At 36.9% G+C, this 19,920-nt stretch overlaps 1 protein-coding gene across 8 annotated transcripts in view; it reads left to right on the top strand.

Moving 5' to 3' along the window:
* The window catches only part of ITGB6 (integrin subunit beta 6), a 204,845-nt gene that overhangs the window by 173,597 nt on the left and 11,328 nt on the right, over window positions 1-19,920 (top strand). For all 8 annotated transcript variants that reach the window (XM_069080069.1, XM_069080068.1, XM_069080067.1 and 5 more), the window contains 3 exons: window positions 2,540-2,634; window positions 8,521-8,640; window positions 15,968-16,134. In XM_069080069.1, the coding sequence (XP_068936170.1) occupies window positions 2,540-2,634; window positions 8,521-8,640; window positions 15,968-16,134 (382 nt within the window). The remainder of the gene's footprint in view (window positions 1-2,539; window positions 2,635-8,520; window positions 8,641-15,967; window positions 16,135-19,920) is intronic.

Raw genomic sequence — 19,920 nt, 5'->3', positions numbered from 1 at the left:
CAGAAAGCAGGTGGCTAGCAGCACCTGTGATCCTAACCCTGGAGCTTTATCTTTCACTTTCCTCCTCCTCTGTCTTGATTGTCAAGGACCACAATGTTACATTTCTACTTGGGGCTCACATGGGGAAATTGAGCTGATGTCCCACACTGATAACATCACATTCACTCTGGGCTACAATACTAGCCACACATAAGGAAGGCCCTAGAGACAAGCTGACAACACCCTCATGTAGCCAATACCTTTTAAAGCAAAACAGACAAGCAGCTTCCTTATCACAGCTTTCTACAACCTGACCTTTCCGATTCGCTTCTATCCATGGCACCGCTGTGGCTAAAGAGACAGAGGCCCTTCCCTGACAATAGCACTGTTCCATTGGCCACACACACTGTTTAGGGTCTTTCTCAGGCAGTCACTGCACACAGGCATAACCCTGTGTACTCTCTCACACCATATGAACAAACAAAGCCCATCCTCCTGTCTTCCAACCAGAGAATGGTTTCTTTACTTGCCAGCCAGATTTTTAATGGGGTCAGGACAAAATTAGTAGGTCAAATCAAACTCATTTCCACAGCTTACACAATGAAAGTATGTTTGCCACATTTTACATAGTAAATATATTTATACAGCTCATATTTTCATTAACTCAGCAACCCAAATGGTGGCATTTGCATTTCTGATGTACACAGAGGGAGAACACCAATATTGATTCAGCAGCTACATATGACTTGTGTCAAAACTTCTCTGTCACCATGCCAAGGAAGACTTAAAAAAAAAAAAGCCTAGAGATGTGATTATAATGATTGCAAATACCCTTAGAACCTCCTTTTAAGGTTTTCCTGTCCTATGATTTTCTTTTTTCCATTTTCATCTTCTCTTTAAATGTGATTTCATTTTAAATGTGATTCATGAAGTATGAAATGAACAATTAACATGGCTTGAAGATGACGGGGGAAAAAGGGGGAGACTTAAGCAGTTACTCTATTCAGTGCTTATGGTACTACCTTCAGACAAGTTAGGCCCGCTTTGTACATACCTATTAGGAAAACTATAGCTGTTCAAGGTTATATGGAAAACAATTTATTGGCCTATTTTTTTTTTTTAGTGAAAGATAAATCCGTGCTCTAAATATTCCTTTGTTATAGTAACATTCTTGGAATGTTTGATTCTTAAACTTTGTCCTTGGAAATGCCCTTGCTATATTTAGCTATCTTTCATTAAAAGGCCAAGATTTTGTTTAAGGGACTGGTCCATGTCTAATAGAAAACTGAAGACGGACAAGACGTTTCAGGAAGTAGAAATATAAGAGGTCCTTTCTTTTGGTTTTTGTTTGGATTGAAGGATTTTTTTTTACCTTTCTCTTTGTTGTTGCCTTTTTAATCCATAACAAATCAACCAATATTTAAATATTTGCTATGTGTAAGAGACCATATTGGACTCTGCAAGGTCACATGTGGTAGTAGATAAGAGTATTGGTGAGGAATCAGGAAAACTATGTTCTTACCTCCAGCTAACAGTGTAACTTTGTTCAAGAAATATATCTTTATGGAAGATTAATTGCTTCTCCTTTAAAGGGGAAGGCAACTAGATGGTGCAGTAAATGGAATTTTGTATTTGGAAAGACGAGTTTTCCTATTCAGGAAGACTTGAGTTCAAATTTCACCTCTGATACTAACTGTGTGGTCTTAGACAACTCACTTCTGTCTGCCTCAGTTTCCTCCTCTGCAAAATGGGGATGATAATAGTAACACCTGCATCCCAGGGTTGTTGAAGGATGGAATAACTTATGTATAGCACTTCACAAGCAAAGTGTTATTATATAATTGGTAGTTATCATCATCATTATTATTATTAAAATGAGGACTTAAGATAATATGAGTCTAACAGCTTCATTTTACAGATTAAGAAACTGGGGATAAAGGGCAAATGTCTTCATCAAATCACAGAATTGTGGCTAAAGCCCAAGTTTTCTTATACCAAATGCAGTATCATTCCATGACACCACACTCCTATGTAAGACTCCCTCCAATTCTGAGATCCCATGACCTATCTCAGAACCACCATAAGAAGGGTCCTGAATATTTGGTTAATTTTTGTTCAAGGATGACAGACTCTTACAAATGATTTTCCAGCCCCAATCATATTTTAGTGACTGGACCTTCTCCTCTCTGCCCAGGGGGAAAAAAATTAAAACATACCTATCAGAGATTACATTCTACTTGTCATTTGGACACTAATTACTATTAGGTGTAGACAATGAAGCAAATAGTTATGGGTGAGGTTAATATAAGGACAACATAGACACCAGCACCCACTTGAATTTTTCCCTGCAAGGAAATTTAGTTCAGTCATTGTAAGGCAAATCCATGGCAAGATTTCTCAGATCAGCATCATAGTAAGGCTCCAACGTGTATATGTGTGTGTATTACATGTGCATGCATAAATTTATGTGTATATATATAATGTGTATATGTATGTGTAGTAATGTTTAATCGGTATTTTCAACCAACATGAAATAATTACTTTTGAATAATTTTTATAGGAGCTGCATTGAATGTCACTTATTTCCTGATGACCGGTCCAAAGGAGAATGTGTTGACAAATGTAAACTAGTTGATGCAACCATCAGTGATGAAGGTTTCAATTTTCTTTAAATTCATTGCATAGATTTCAAATGTTCTTAAGGAACAAAAATGATGTAGGTTATAGGTATTAACTAAAGCCACATAAGGAGGGAGTATATCATATAATGAATGGGGAAATCACTAGACTTGCAGTCAGAGGACCTGAATAGGAATCCTGATTCTGCTTAAATTTGAGCATGTAACCTCTCTGGGCCTCAGTTTCCTCATCTATAAAATGAGAGGACTGGCCTACTTAGCTCTCTAAATTCTCTTTGAGCTCTTAATCCTAGAAAACAGCACTAGGGCCTACATTTTAGGCTCTAGTGTTATTTTCAACGATGATCTAATTCATGCCAAGACCTCAGTACGTTTACTTGGGTTTTTAAATTGAAAGGAAATGATGTGTCTAACCCCAGCATTCTGGTATGTCTGATGGACTCATGGCTAGCATAATTCCAGTTGGCATCAGTTTTGTTGGCAAATACTAAACTGCTTTTAATGGGAAATAGCAAATACAGATGGGTAGCAGGATATGGTCTGAATTTTAGCCCAAAGTTCAGAGAACTTCCTCCTTTGTCTGCTGACCTTGATTCAAGGCTGCACAAAGGCAGGCCAACAGCAGTGAACACAAAGAAAACTGGATTAGTTCCCATGATCCTAGGCCATGAGACACAGCTTCCAGACTTGGCAAGCCATTACTATGTATACTCATATACCCTCTCCGTCAGCCTCCCTTCTCATATTTTTTGCCCTAATAAAGGGTGCAAAAATAAAGTACATGTGACTATAAACCAAGAGTCAAGGGTTTAACAGACCTGTTATTTAGTCTGATTCTAAATGATTTATCATTTGAAATTTAAAGACTTAAAAAAAGATTTTTTTCAAGCAGCATTTTACTAAACATTTGAAGGGTCTTTGTGTTAGCTTGAAAGCCATTACAAGATCATATTTTTATCTTTGTTTTGTGAATTCCCATGAATTACACAAGATGAGAGGACCCAAATAGCTTCTAATTGTATCACTGAAGGGAATATCCCCACTGTTGAGATCACAGATCCATTTCAATATTTGAGTATTTTTTTCCATTAGAGGAGGAAAAAATTTAAGGTGACTGATTTTTCCTAACTGGAAAACTGGGGAGGATCTTATTTTTAATGGTAACAAATCACATGTGCCAGCATATTATTCAGTCTGAGTAGCTGCTATGCTATAAAATGTTACAGACAGATGGGACCTGAGATTTATCTCATGCTAAAAAGCAATCACTGAAACCAATAATTTATGATAATCTAGAAGTTATAGTTTGAATAGCTAGATTCAGAAGACAAGCATCCGCTGCTTGAGGGATGGACCAACTAAGTAATATAGAAATTCTATTATTTCCAAAGTATCTAAATGAACATTCTTAGTATAAAAAAAATGTTACCTAATCTTGGATGGTGAAAAAAAAATAAGGAAATCACTTTTAGGATTAGTAATAATGTAGAGTAAAACTACAGGAAAAAAAAAACCCTTTCTTGTACTTTGTTGGTGAATTAAGGGCAATGGGAGAGGATAAATGAGGAAGGATACTGTGGGTCTTACTTTAATATCAATGACAAAACATGTGGCCAGACTGAACAATGCAGATGTCATAACTTTCTGCCGGTAACTTGTAAGGGAATATCTGTTCTTCAAGGTTCATTTCACAACAAACAATTGAGATAACATTTCTAAAAAATGAATGAAAATTTCAGGAAATGTACTCCAAATTGCTCTAATTCAAGGCATTAGCAGTATAAGAAATGTAACGGTTGAGAGGGAAAGGTAGACTTGTTGCAAAAAAAAATGTAAATTGTGGTAATCGAACTAGTTATTTCACTATGTTTAATATATCACAATCCTTCAATTTGAGAGCAGTATCCTTCTAAGGTGTCTGAGAGGGAAACTGTAAATTCAGTTCAATGCAACAAACACATTATTAAGCTCCTAAGGGAGATTATATAAGCCTTCTTAGGGTGTGGTTTTCATTACAAGGAGTGAATAATCTTCAAAAGAATTCTTTTTTGCTAATGTTAGTTTCTATCTCCTAAAGTAGAAATGATTATTGCATTTTAAAACACTTTGAAAATGTGTATGAATTCAAGACAGATCTATTTATTAGCCTATGAATTAAGCTTTGTAACATGTTCCTCCTCCAAATATTTTTTCAAGTTACAGATACAGTTATCTAAATAGTTACTCTGAGTCAGTGAAATACTATAAAAAGAGAGCTGAGGGGTGGCTAGGTGGCTCAGTGAATAGAGAACTGGCCCTGGAGTCAGGAGGACCTGAGTTCAAATTCAGGCTCAGACATGTAACACAAAAAAAACTAGCCATGTGACCTTGGGCAAGTCACTTAACCCCCAATTGCCCTCTAAAAAGCAAAAAAAAAAAAAAAAAGCTGAATATGTAGTCAAATGAACTGGATTCAAATCCTGTATCAGTCACTTAGTTCTTGTGTAACCATGATTATGTCAGTGAACCATGCTGGACCTTTGTTTTTAGTTCAGTCAGTTGTCAGTCATGTCTGACTCTTCATGACCCTATTCAGGGTTTTCTTGGCAAAGATACTGGTTTGCCATTTCCTTCTCCAACTCATTTTACTGATGAGGAAACAGAGGCAAACAAGGTTAAGTGACTTGGCCAGGATCACACAGCTAGTAAGTGTCTGAGGCCAGATTTGAACTCAGGAAGATTAGTCTTCCTGACTCCAGGCTTGGCACTTTATCAACTGTGCCATCTAACTGCCCCTTTGTTTGCACATACATAAAATGAAGTAGTTGTATTAGTTGGCCTTTGAAGTCTATTCCAGCTCTAAATATACCAGAATCCACTTTGAAAATAAGTAGAGGGTATTTGAAAGCCCAGAGGGTATTTTAACAACCTAGTTTCTTACCTTTTTACAGATAATAAAGTAAATTAAATCATCCTTCTTAATAACTAGGCTAGCATGTGCTATTATTCAGCCACTGGACAAGTGTCTTTTTGCTATAGGTTATTACAGCTTCAACCACAGTTAAGTGTGGATAATTGTGGTTTTAAAGTATTTATTTATGCTTTACCAAAAGTTAAATTCAAATTCAATCCCTCTACCATAGTACACAAAACCCTTGTAGAAATTTCTGATTTTAAAAGAGGGTTATGGTAATCCAACAAAGCAGGACTTTTATAGTCTTTCATCTACTCCCCCTCTCCCCCAATACCTGCCCTCTTACCCTTCTTCCATAGGCCCTTTTTTTTCTGCTTCTCATCGCCTGAAATTTTGTTTACACAATAACATTCAGGAGTAGTGCAGAGGGCTATCACAGCTGTAGAAAAAAGTATTGTAGACCATAGAGCTACAAAAGAAAACAGTTGCTAATTATGCAAATCCACAGCGTAGGCTAGAATCCTGAGTATCACATTCAATTACACCCATTTCAATAACCAAACACTTAAAAAAAGAGTCTAAAACTGGAGAAGTAACTTTAATGAAAAAGAGTCCTGGAATAATTAAAGCATTATCGGGAATAGGGACTCACAGGTCATATTACCATTCCATTAAAACTAAATGATCTTGACAAAGTAATTTAAGCCTCCCCTTGCTTCGGATTTTTCCATTTTAAAAACCTCCAACAAAAAAAACCAGGATTAATATCACTCAACTGAAGGGAACTGTGATACCCAGTCTATGAGGCAATTCCCTATTTTCAGATGAAATATACTAAGAGAAATGTAATAGGGAAATAAAAGGAAGACCAGTTCATGATAAGTGAGAGAGGGACTAACTCATTGGAAGAACTGATATTCCAAGAAAATGTCATTGCTTCTGAATAACCACAGACGTCTATTTAAAATTAGTGAAAAATCTGCATTACATAATACACACTTTAGCAATCTACCATCTTGTCAGCATTGGTTATCCCACTGCCAATCAAGATGGTAACCTTTCTAACATTTAATAGAAAATCTTTAAGAGCTGCGGTGGCCAAAAAAATTAACACTCTTCAATCAATCTGGTGATAAGCCTCTCCTATTTTAGCTGGACTGGTCCTAGGACAATTCCCTCACTAAACCATCTTTGATAGTTTGATGCCATTTGCCAGAGCTGGTACTCCATTGGTAGAACCTTTGAGAATCCAGGGTCAGCTCCACACCACACTGAGGTATCCATTGAGAAGCAATAGAGTCTCTACTTAATTCAATACTGTGACTTTCCAGGACAGGCAATAGCCCCAACTAAGTTTATAAGGTATTAGCTAGAAAAGTCAGTCAACAAACATTTATTAAACTTTCATAATGTGCCAGGTACTTTGCTCCATGCTGCAGGTACAAAGAAAGGTAAAAGTTTCTTAGATTATATTTTAAAGATAATGTAAGAAGTTTATAAATAATATATTAATTATCCCTAAGTAAAGAATTGTTTCTAAAGTTTTCAAAAGCAGTTTATAATCTTAGTTGAAGTAACTCTTCTGGAATCTTATTTTTACTTTGAATTTCCTTGGCAAGTTTCCTACTATACCATGCTGGAGGCAGAGGGATATGGTAGAAATAGTACTAAGTTTGGAGGATTGGTTCAGATTGCCCCCTCTGATGTTTGCTACCTGCGTGACAAGTTTAGGCTTCAAGTTCCTCATTTGTAAAATGAAGGAGTTAGACCAGATGGCCTCCGAGGTCCCATCATGAAGTCCTTTGGGGGGGGGAATAATGTCTGATATGCCCTAACCCTGATAGAATAAACTTTTATATTTTTTAAAATGCAGTAAGAAAAAAAATCCATTCTAAGCAGTCTGGAAAGTTACAAACAAAATAAAAATCCCAAGTTAGCCAAAATTTAGTTATCCATCTTTGGCCTCAGAGAAAAATCACATAGAAGGGCTGAGTGAAAACTTTATTGACAAATCAATAAATGAGGTAGATTAGAAGTTGCCTAAAAGGCATATTTGGTAACAGAAACATTGAAAATAGCCTTCTGGCTTATGAGGACCATTCTTATGGAAATAACTATCTGACACAATGTTTCTAGGAAAAAAATTCCTACATGGAAGTCATTGGTCTGGAAGCTGTGACTAGAAAGAGATATAGCCTGGGTCTCAGATTATATTTATATTACTTTCTTTTCATTTCCTGCACTAGATTTTTGTACCTTCCTCCTGAATAAGCCCAGCCTGAAAGGTTCGCTAGTTGGGACAAGTTTGAGAAAAGCAGGATTGAATTCTCTTACAGAAATGTATTAAGTGGTGGGCCAACTAAAATGGAGGGCAAACTGTTGGTTCAGGTTACTCCTTTATTTACTGACCCTTCAACCATATGCTTCCACAATCCCCGGGGTTCTGTTATTAATTTATGTTTATTGTTGTGACAGTGCATGCCACACTGGTCTTCTAGAGCTGCATTGTGGGAAGAATGAATGGATACCCCTTTTCAAAGGATCAGTATCAGTTTAATATGTGAATTATCTTCTCTGAAATGTAATCCCAAAGAATCACATTCTTCCAAAAGCTCCCAGCCAAAGAGAAAATACTGCTCACTCTTAGCTATAATCAGAACTATTCTATTCCCCAGGCAGCTGGTGGCACCTGCCTTGGAAGTATTTTCAATGCATTGAGATTCAGAATATAGCAGGTTGATAGGGGCATTTGATGGTCAGTACTGATGTGGGACACCTGGAACCATTTCCTGAAACATGAGGAAAACTTTAAAATTCACTTGGAGAGGAAAGGGAGAAAAAGTTTGAAAGTAGCATTAAAACTCTTCTATTCCTGGGATTTTTCTATTCCCACCCTGCAATTGCTAAAATCTCTTTTGTGCATTAATCTGATACTCATCTATGCCATGGGTTATTCTTCATCAATGTTTAAATTGCATTTGACCTGGTGGATGGCTCCTTTCCCTGCAGATTTCTCAAAGGAAAATTCTGTTTCCTGCTCTTTGCAAGCCGAAAATGACTGCCTTATTACATTCCTGATGACCACAGATAAAGAGGGAAGAACAGTCCTTCATAGCATAAACCAGAAAGGTAAATATCATCATGAAAGATGTTGTCAATGGCCAGAGACATAATTTGCAAAAGGAAATAAAGAACTTTGTATACATTTTTGGATCACTTCCAAGGAGAAGCATTTACAAATTTCTAGTGTAATGCTGTACTGAATGTGTGACTTCCAAAGATTGAAGAGATACTTATGCAAAAGGCTTGAATATGTTTCAGATGATCTCCTAATGAGAAAGGTTAATAAGATTAGGTTTTCATGACAAGGTTGCTGTTTTTCGTTCGTTATCTAAGAGAACCGTGACATCAGGAAGGTAATACCATCACATGCAAGTGAAATAGATTTGAGGGAGGGAGGTCTGTGCAAAGTCACCAGTCTCACTTTCTCCTCTGGAATCATCTGGGTCCAGTGGCCAGATATGGATCAGGACAAATGGAGATGGCCGTGGATGCAGTGGGGTACCTTGGCCTTTTCAAGTTAAGGTCTTTAATTGGTCTCAGTTTCACTGAGGCAGCCCCCATTCAGTGATTAAGGCTTAACTTAAAAAAAAAGTGAGGTGAAGAATAGCCTCTTTAAAAAAAAAAAAATTAGATCTGGGCAGAGAAGACTCTCAGGGTTTCTGGCCAAAACAGAAGCAATTATTATTTACATTCATTCTGAGCCAATCAGGGCCACAACAGTGACCAAGTGGGGCTTGGTCTGGACCAGAGTGATTTGGGTTTAAGGCTGGTCTTTAAAAGAAAAGACTAAAACAAAAAGTTTACAAGATTAAAATTTACATTCTCTTTTGGCAAAGCACCCACAGGTAAGGGTGTGACAGCCTATGTGGAGAGAGCAAGAAAGAAAGAGAGAGAGAGAGGGAGGAAGGAAGGAAGGAAGGAAGGAAGGAAGGAAGGAAGGAAGGAAGGAAGGAAGGAAGGAAGGAAGGAAGGAAGCCAGCCCAACTTATCTCATGACCAGGTGTGGCACACTGAATGTTCACTATAGGAATATAGGTTGTATTGGTTAATAAGAATGTAACCAGGGAGATGCCATGGGGAAAGAACTGGTTATAACCAATAACTTAGCTAATGATACAGAAGATAGGTAAATTAGCTTGTAAATTCAAATCAGATATTCTAAGAAATCTAATTCTACAGATAAGTACTATACTGGTGATTGAGTGGTTTTACATTTATTCAGTTTTATTCAATAAGTACCTACTATGTGCCAGACATTCGAAGTGAATGAATGATCAGTTAATGAAAGAACAAATGAAAAAGCACTTATTAAGCATCTTATGAACACTGTGCTAAGTGCTTGAAATACAAATAGGGAAGCAAAACAATCCCTGTTCTGGAGGAGCTCTTTTTCTTTTTCTTTTTTTTGTTTAATTTGTTTATTTTTAGTTTTCAACATTCATCTCCACAAGATTTTGAGTTACAAATTTTCTCCCCATATTTCCCCTACTCCCCCACCCCAAAAGAGCAATTCTACTGAATATCCCTTCCCCCAATCTGCCCTCTCTTATATCCTTCCACATTCCCCTCTGACTTTCTAGTAGGGCAAGATGGATTTCTATACCCCAGTGCCTGTATATCTTATTTCCCAGTTGCATGTAAAATAATAATAATAATAATATATTTTTTTTAACATTTGATTTAAAAACTTTGATTTCTAGATTCTTTCCCTTCTTACCTTGTCACCTACTCCTACCGGGAGGAAAAACAATTTAAAGCAAAACATTTCCATAGTAGATATATTGTGAAAGAATAACTATATTTCCCTCCATCCTATCCCACCCCTTCCCCCACTTCTTCCATTTTCTACTTTGACCCTGGAGGAGCTCATTTTCTAATATGGCAAGACAATATGTAAATAAAGGTTCATTTGCAGAGTGGTTGGAAAGGCCTGGGCACCCATCAGGTTTCAGCAGCAGAGTGATGGCAAGGCCCAGGAATCCTTAAGAGTTCACCTAGTAGGCTTTGTGATAATGCCTAGGGATCTGGATAGCATAGCAGCAAGAAAAATAGTAAGACCATATGGACAAAAGAATGTGGTAGGATAGATAATAAGACTCAATGGCCCATAGAGCACAGTGGTGGTCTTCTGTCTTACTAGAAGGATTATACCTGCTCATTTTAGCTGGGTGAATAGCCACCACCTTCCCAAAATAGAACCATTGGAGTGAGGCCCTTAAAGAAAGTAAGACAGAAGGTCAGAGTAGAATGGAGGTCCTGAAATTCTTCCCATTAGACATGTGTGTCAGGATGTAGCCAGGAGGAGAAAAAAAGAGGGGAAGATTGAAGCAAAGAACTTTCTGCAGCATCTCTTTCATTGGGCTCATTCCATCTCCTGGAATGTGGATAGGTGGTGCCGGGCATTGGGATATGGAAAAAAAAAGTGAAACAGTCTCAGACTTCAAGGAGCTTATAGTCTATTGGGAGGGGAGGAGAGAGAAACCTGGACTATGTAAATCCGAATGTATATAAATAAATACAAATTTTATACAAAGTGATTGGGTGAGGGAGAGCTCTAATCATTGGGAAAGATCAGGGAAGGAATTGAGTCAAGTACTGGAGGGTAATAGGGATTCCAAGAGGTCAAAGGGGAAGAAGAACACTTCAGAAAGTGTAATAGAGGGGAAAGAATGTTGGGCTTGAATTCAGAAGATGTAGATATGAATCCTGGTTCAGTTACCTTACCTGTGTGTCCATTTAATGTCTCTAGGTGTCCATTTCCTCATTTGAAAACTGATGGGGTTGGAAGAGATGACCCTCAAGGTCTGTTCCAGCTTGCAGTCTACAAAGCAGAGAGAGGGAATAACATTTATAAAGCCATGCTAGACGCTGTGCTTTATAATTATTTTTTGTACAAAACCTGAAATATTTTACTTTTTAAAATTTTGGTCTAAGTTTACCTAGATTCCACGGACTTGATAAAAAAAAAAAGCCATTTGATATGAATCAGTAGGTAAAACATAGTAATAGCTACAATAAACTTTGTTAGAAATATACATGTTGCAAAAAAAAAATTAATAGCTTGATTCCTGGATTGGATTAACATAAATCCTGAACAAGAACAGTGTCGAAGGAAGCTTTAAAAACACCTTTCTGATGAAGTCCAGGGCCATATTACACTAACTCTTCTATCCACCTAGCCTTCCTAGCCCATATCCCCCTCGAAAAGGTTAATAAGACCTCAGTTGTTTCTTGTAACTGTTTTCTCATAGACATGTCATCCAAGTAATGGTTGCATAAACAAAGCTCATAAGAAATACACAAATTTAAAAAGCTACAAACAATAAATTATATCATCACAAAACACAGAAAACACTTCACAAGGTGCCAGTAAAGGAACTTACAACACACATTCACATCATACAAGAATGAAAACATAGAGCTGGTATTAAAGTTGAAGAGTTATCTTCAACTGTATCTTATATTTCTTTTTGTACCATTTGATTCTGTATAAGACTGTACCAACATGGCTTGTTTTTCAGACAAAACCTAATTCCCAAAGGGGAAAAAAAGGAAAAAAATTTTAAAGAGTCCAACAAAAATACAACTTGGCAAAAAACTCATATAAATGTTAATGAAGTATTCTATAGAAAGGAATTTCTAGAAGTTTTTTAAAAAGCTATTTACAAGCTACATTCTATGAAAAATATGCCTTAGGAAAACACATCTAAAATTAAAAGATGGGATTGCCTGAAAAACAAATTCAACCCACCCCCCTCAGTGTTTCTGTGCAGACAAACTATTTAATGGAAGATAAAGTGCTTTATAATTATTATGTCATTTGATCCTCCCCATAATTCTGGGAAGTAAGTTCCATTATTATTCCCCTTTTACAGATGAGGAAACTGAGGCAAACAGAAGTAAAATTACTTGCCCAGAGTCCCACAGCTAGTAAATTCTGAGGCTAGGTTTGAACTCAGATCTTCCTGACTCTAAGCCCAGTGCTCTTTCTACTGCACCACCCATCTGTCGGCTCTGCCCCTGGGTTACCTGTGTGGTGTTAGGAAATTCACTTTTCTGTACAATGGCATAGTTCAACTGGATATTCCCTGAGGATCATCCAACCTTAAAAATCTATAATTTTATAGTCCAAATGAGGAAAGTAAGCCCCAGAGAATACCTCGAAAGTCTTACAAGTAGTAGGTTAAAAAGCCAGGGATAGAGCCCAGGTATGCTAGTTCATTTCTCTTTCCCCCACATTCTTGCTGACTAAATATTCATTTCTGAAAAGCAAAAGGAAACATAAAGGATAGCAATGAGTATTGTACATGTGCATTCTCTCTCTGTCTTTACCTGTGTGTGTGTATGTGTGTGTGTGTGTGTGTGTAATTCTGTCTTTGTGTGTTTGTGATGGAGAGCTCCTAAAGATCAGGAACTATCTGGTAGGGAGTGGGGGGGAAGGTTTAGGAGGAAGGGAGAATGTTCAGTTTGGTTTTTTACTTTCTTTCTATCCCAGTGCTCAGCACAATGGCTGGCACATAGTAGGCACTCAATAAATGCTTGTAGACTTGTCTGTCTCTTTCCTTCAACCATGTTTAGACTAAAATATTGTCTTTAGATGTAGATGTAATTGCCTTTGATTTTAGATATTTCAACTATTAATTTCTGCTATCCCAGTCCATTTTTCTGTACTAAAGAGCTTTCCTAATTCATATTCTGACTACAGGTGCTTAGGTACGATTCTCCCTGGGCTTTTATTACTATAGGCAGTTGCTATGGTGTCTTCCTCCCCAGTCATTACTTAAATCAGAGATGTAGGGTTGGAGCTGGATGCACACATGTTCTCAATGGCACACAGACCTGCTGCTTGCTTCAATGTGGTGTCACTAACCCATTAAATACAGCCCTATTTCATTATTTTTGCTGGAATGCAATCTTTAGATCTTCAATACATACCCAAACCTTTTCATTAGGTCCCTTACTTAATTCTTTATAATCCCCTTACAAGGCATTTACTGGCAACATGAATCTTCTGGCTGGAGAACAAAAGCCTTCAGACCAGGCATCATGCTGTTAGGGGGTCATTAGGCCCACCCAGATTCAGAACTGCTATAGATCCTTTTTCATACAAGCAGCGTGACATATTCCTCTTACATGTATAACACTACTCATTAAATTCCTACATTACAGCCAAACTGCACTCTTTGCTGGCTCCATTCTCATCTTCCACGTGCTGTTTCTATGTCTTTGCTTGTGTCATCTCCCACACATGGAGTGGACTCTCCACCTGTCTCCCAATATCTTACTTTTGCCACCCTTCCCTTTGTTTAGAGTTCCTTCAAGGGCCACCTCTTCCATGAATTCTTCCCTCAGACTCTTATGTGAAAGCTTCCTCTCTCTACTGAAATTCCCACTAGAATCATCCCTTTATACTTATCACACTTTCCTGGAATTGTGTGTACATCATCGTGTACATACGTTTCATTTTTCCTAAGTTATACTATGAGCTCTGTGAGAGCAAAACTATAGAAAATCTGGTTGGTTTTTTTCACTTGTCGTACCCTATCCCAACCTCCACATGAGGTAACCCAGTGCCTCACTCCATCCCAAACTATGGTTTCATTACTCTATTCTTGATGTCGTTAGCTAGGGATTGTCTATCCTGCTACTGATCCCCAAGGTTCACTATTTTGCCTCCAGACCCTAATACTTCCTGGCCTTTCCATCAACAATGAAACTGAACCTTCTTTTATTTTTATTTTTTTCATAAAAATCATTTGTTCTCTTTCTTTCCCAGTATAAGCACACACACACACACACACACACACACACACACACACACACACAGTGGAAAGAAAAAAAGAAAAACAAAACCTTTGAAATAAATATGCATGGTCAAGTAAAACAAATTCCCAATTTAACCAATATGGCCATATCCAAAAATGTATGTCTCATTCTGCAATTTAGTCCAATTTAAGCCTATGTCTCTGCCAAAATTGGGTAATGTTCTTTATCATACAGCCTCTGGAACCATGGTTGATACTTGTACTGAATAGAGTTCTGAGGGCTTTCAGAATTGTTCGTTGTTACAATAGTATAAATTGTTCTTCTGTTTGAAACATCCTGTATGTCTTGGGCAATTAGAATGTGAGCTTCTTGAGGACATGAGCTCTCTCACTTCTCTGTTTATATCTCTGAGACTTAGTACAGTGTTTGGCACATACTAAACACTTAATAATGCTTTTCCATTCCATTCCATTAAGAAATGTCTGTTCAGTTGAATTGTTCAAGAAGTGTGAATAAGGATGCCTGGTTTTTTCCCCAGATATCTTGTTTGATCTCACTTTCTACAGAGTTCTGCAGATCTTTTTTCATGATGAGTTCTCACATCTTACTTTCATAACAGGAAAAGAGGAGTTTAATTACAATGTTTCATTAAGAAATGTATCATATCTCCAAGGCATGCTGTAAGAATTATTGCTTATTCTGCCATCAATATTAGTTGAATAATAGAGGGGAAGGGCTATTTGAATTTAAAATTACTGTTGGTATCATTAGCAGAGCCAGAGTAATATTTAGAGAGTATCTTCATACACATGGCACTCTGTAATAGGGAAACAAAATAAAATTTGAAAGACAGGATCTTCTCTTTGCTTTACAAAGGAAGTGATATAAGGTGAAAAGCACTGAATTAAATAATAGGATACTTGTGTTCTTATCCTTGCTAAATGTCTTTGAGGAATTCACTTCATCCATCTGGACCCTTATTTCCTTATCTGTAAAATGAGGGAATTAAATAGATGGTTGCTCTAAGATACTAATCGTTCCAGAACAAAATTTTTAGAGGAATTGTTTTGTTTAAATTTTTGTCAGATCCTTGAAATTAGTTACAAAGTGAAGGGGTTGGACTAGATGGCCTCTAAGTTTCTTTTCAGCATTAAACCTGTGATATTAGATTTTCATATGGTAGAGGAAAACCAAGAATGAATGAAAAACGAATATTGAGTTGTTTACTTGTCCATTTATCCTTAGGATTGTACATTTATATTTTAGCATCTGAACCATCATAAACTTATGATTAATTTTCTTTATGCATTGCCAGTAGGCAATTGGAAACTCTTAAGTAATTGGAAATTCCTAAGTAAGTCAACCATCAAGGAAATGTTCAAATATAAATTCTTCCTTTTTCTCTGATTTAAGGATAAAATTTTGAACATGGAAGGCTATATTTCCCCAAATTAACTGCCCATTGAAAAATCTTTAAGCTAAAACTGGACACAGCCTCATTATTTTCCCCTTTACTTTCCAATTGAAAAATACAATTGGAAACCTCAGTGGAAATCCTTACCCACTGTCAGCAGGGGAAAAGTACTTATGATCTACATTCTAAACATGACTTGCTTTGTTTCCACAGATTGTCCCGAGCCTCCCAACATTCCAATGATCATGTTGGGAGTATCTCTTGCCATTCTTCTTATTGGTGTGGTCCTGCTTTGCATATGGAAGCTACTAGTATCATTTCATGACCGTAAAGAAGTTGCCAAATTTGAAGCTGAAAGGTCAAAAGCCAAATGGCAAACGGTAGGTGACTTGTCATAGAAGCTGCTGGCAGTTAATTGGAAACATGTTCACAATGTCAGTAAAAGAAATCCTGTGGGAAATGGGAACAGTGGGAAAAGCTCTCTATCCCAGAGACCACTCAGATGTGGGTGTTTTTCTTTTTAGCTGTTGTAAGAAAGGCAGCATCCCTTATTCCTTTCCAACCATCTGTCACTAACTGCACCCACAAAAGAAATTCCAATGGATATCTCTCTTAGCTGTTGCACTACTGTGTAGGGAACAGGAAATACCATCCCCTTGAGTAGCTAGCCTGTGGCTTGATGGCTCCTATGTTTTCTGCTTATTTTCTTTTTTCTTCAATTTTATTTTATTAAATTTATCTACTTTTTGTTTACAACATTCAGTTCCAAAATCCCTTAGGTTCTAAATTTTCTCTCCCCTCCCCCTCCCCACCATGGCAGTATCCAATCCAATATAGGCTCTACAAAAACTTCACATTAAGTATTAGTCAGGTTGTAAAGAAGAATTATAAACAATGAAGTGAACAACAAAAAAGAAGGAATGAAACAAAACTAACCACAAAAGTAGTTTGCTTCAATCTGCATTCAAATTCTGTAGTTCTTTCTCTGGATGTGGACATCTCTTTCCATCATAAGTCTTTTGGAGCTGTCTTATAACCTTGCATTGCTGGGAAGAGCCCAATCTATCAAAGTTGGTTGTCACACATATGTTGTGTCTATAATTGTGTACAAATTTCTCCTGGTTCTGCTCTTCTCACTCAACATCAGTTTGTATAAGTCTCTCCAGGTTATTATGAAGTCTGTCTGCTCCTCATTTCTTATAGCACAATAGCATTCCATTACATCTATATAATGCAACTTGTTAAGCCATTCCCCAATTGATGGGCATCCCCTTGATTTCCAATTCTTTGCCACCACGCAAAGAGCTACTATAAATATTTTTGTACATATGGCACCTCTTCCCACTTCTATGATCTCTTTGGGATACAACCCTAGAAGTGGTATTGCTGGGTCAAAGGGTATGCACTCATTTATAGCCCTTTGAGCATAGTTCCAGATTGCTCTCCAGAATGGTTGAATCAGTTCACAACTCCACCAACAATGCATTAGAGTTCCAATTTTTCCACATCCTCTGCAGCATTTATCATTTTTCTGTTTTGTCATCTTAGCCAATCAGACTGGTGAGATGTGGTACTTCAGAATTGTTTTGATTTGCATTTCTCTAATCAATAGTGATTTAGAGCATTTTTTTCAGATGCTTATAGATATTTGCAATTTCTTCCTCTGAAAAATGCCTGTTCATATCCTTTGACCATTTATCAATTTGGGAATGACTTGTATTCTTATAGATTTGATTCAATTCTCTATATATTTTAGAAATGAGGCCTTTATCAGAGATACTGGTTGTAAAAATTCTTTCCAAATTTTCCACTGCCCTCCTAATCTTGGTTACACTAACTTTATTTGTACAAAACCTTTTCAATTTAATGTAATAAAAATTATCTATTTTGCATTTCATAATGCTCTCTATCTCTTGTTTGGTTATAAATTCCTCCCTTCTCCATAAATCTGACAGGTAAACTATTCCGTGCTCTCCCAGATTGCTTACAGTCTCAGCCTTTGTATCTAGATCATGCACCCATTTAGATTTTATTTTGGTATATGGTATAAGATATTGGTCTATGCCCAGTTCCTGCCACACTATTTTCCAGTTTTCCCAGCAGTTTTTGTCAAATAGTGAATTCTTATCCCAGAAGCTAGGGTCTTTGGGTTTGTCGAACAGTAGATTGCTATAGTCATTGACTGCTGTGCCTCACGTACCTAATCTATTCCACTGATCCACTACTTTATTCCTCAGCCAGTACCAAGTAGTTTTGATGACTGCTGCTTTATAATACAGTTTAAAATCTGGTATGGCTAGGCCACCTTCCCTAGCATTTCTTTTCATTAATTCCCTTGATATTATGGACCTTTTGTTTTCCAGATGAATTTTGTTACTATTTTTTTCTAGCTCTATAAAATAATTTTCTGGTAGATTTATTGGTATGGCACTAAATAGGTAAATTAATTTAGGTGAAATTGTAATTTTTATTATATTAGTTCAATTCTGCTTATTTTCTTGGGAGACAGAGACTTCTACCTTCTGGGAGTCTCAGGAAATCCTTAAAGAAGTGGAGGCCTTGCTTCAAAGTTCCATTTGATGTAGCACAGAAGACATTTCTAAATGTTTCCACAAAGGGGCTATATTATAGCAAGTGTAATCGTGTGTAAATGGCATGACAGTTCATACCAGTCTCCATGGAAATGCCTTCCTTCCTCTCATAATATACAACAATGAAATGTTATTTTTAAAAAATCATTTATATATCAAGCAAATGGTCATTATGAATAACATATTGTAAACAGCTACCTGAAAACCTATCAATTTTGAAAAAAGTACATGTGACATTTAAGTTGCTAAACTTCCCAGCAGAAAATCACTTAATGGAACTCAATTTTGGCTTATTTCTCTTACACTTTCCTTATAATAAATAATTAGCTCTCTAGAGACCATGGAAACAATTTCATGGCTTTAATTTCCTATTCCTACCACGCATACTACATCCATCTATCTAATAGCAATTAATTTGTTATTAAAAATTCAATAATGTTATTGGGGGAAATATCAAAGTGTACAGTTTACTCCATTCCAATTGGTTTGTTAACACAACAAATCCTTTATACTACATATTTCTTTCTCACTTAATTCTATCTTCCTGATACTTTTTGGTCTACTATAATGTTGCTAATCATAGTGCAGTGAATAGAGTGCCATGCCTGGAGTCAGGAAAACTCATCTTCCTGAGTTCAAGTCTATTCTCAGACATTTATGTGACCCTGGACAAATCACTTCAACCTTTTTTCCTCAGTTTCTTCATCTGTGAAATAAGCTAGAGAAGAAAATGTCAAACCACTCCAGTAATTTTGCCAAAAAAAACCCAAATGTGGTCACAGAGTTGGGTGTAACTGGAAAATTACTGAACAATAACAACAACAACAAAATGTCTTTAATACTTTAAGGGAGTGGGATTTCCTTTATTAGATAGAGAGAGAAAAAGTGCATTTTTATGGCAAGACTATTTTAAATAATCATTTCAAACCAACTTTATATGTGATACAGGACAAACAATGTTACATGTGATACAGTGTAATACAGGACGATGTAATTAATCCAGTATTTTATGCTTCAGGTAGAAATGGCCACATTTCTAGTAGAGAAGAATATGGATGTGAATTATAGCATGGAGATGGCAAATAGGTTTATTCTATTCATTTAGACGTCCAAATGTAACTATAATAGGGAACGTTATTGGTTTCAATATCACGTTCATGAGGCCAACATGGTTGATTTGGGCCAGTTAACATCAGTTAACTTCATGACCAAACACCTGGTCCCAGTCTGAACTATCTGCCTCAATGAGCACCTGGCCTTGGTCACATGATATCATGGAACATGAATCCATCCTTTATATTTCCTAGAACAACAGTGCAAAGCACACTCACCTCCTCCCTCTTTTTTTTTTTAAACAATCCTGTGATTTAATTGACATACAAAACTCACTCTACCAATACAGATCAAAAAAGACTCTGCAGTTTAAAGTATTTGCGTGTTACCTGGGGTCTTTGAGAGGTTGAATGTTTTTGCCCGAAGTCATGTAACCAGACATCAGATGTAGGCATTGAATCCAGGTTGTCCCAGCTCTGTGTTGAGCTTACATCTCACCTACTTATCTTTTGACACCAATAA

The sequence above is a fragment of the Petaurus breviceps genome, unplaced genomic scaffold, assembly GCF_028583685.1.
Source record: "Petaurus breviceps papuanus isolate PSGF00001 unplaced genomic scaffold, PetGlider_PUasm1.0 91133, whole genome shotgun sequence".
In the NCBI taxonomy this organism is placed as follows: domain Eukaryota; kingdom Metazoa; phylum Chordata; class Mammalia; order Diprotodontia; family Petauridae; genus Petaurus; species Petaurus breviceps.
Note: the sequence above shows the minus strand (reverse complement) of the source record. Positions and strands in the feature narration are given on the sequence as shown.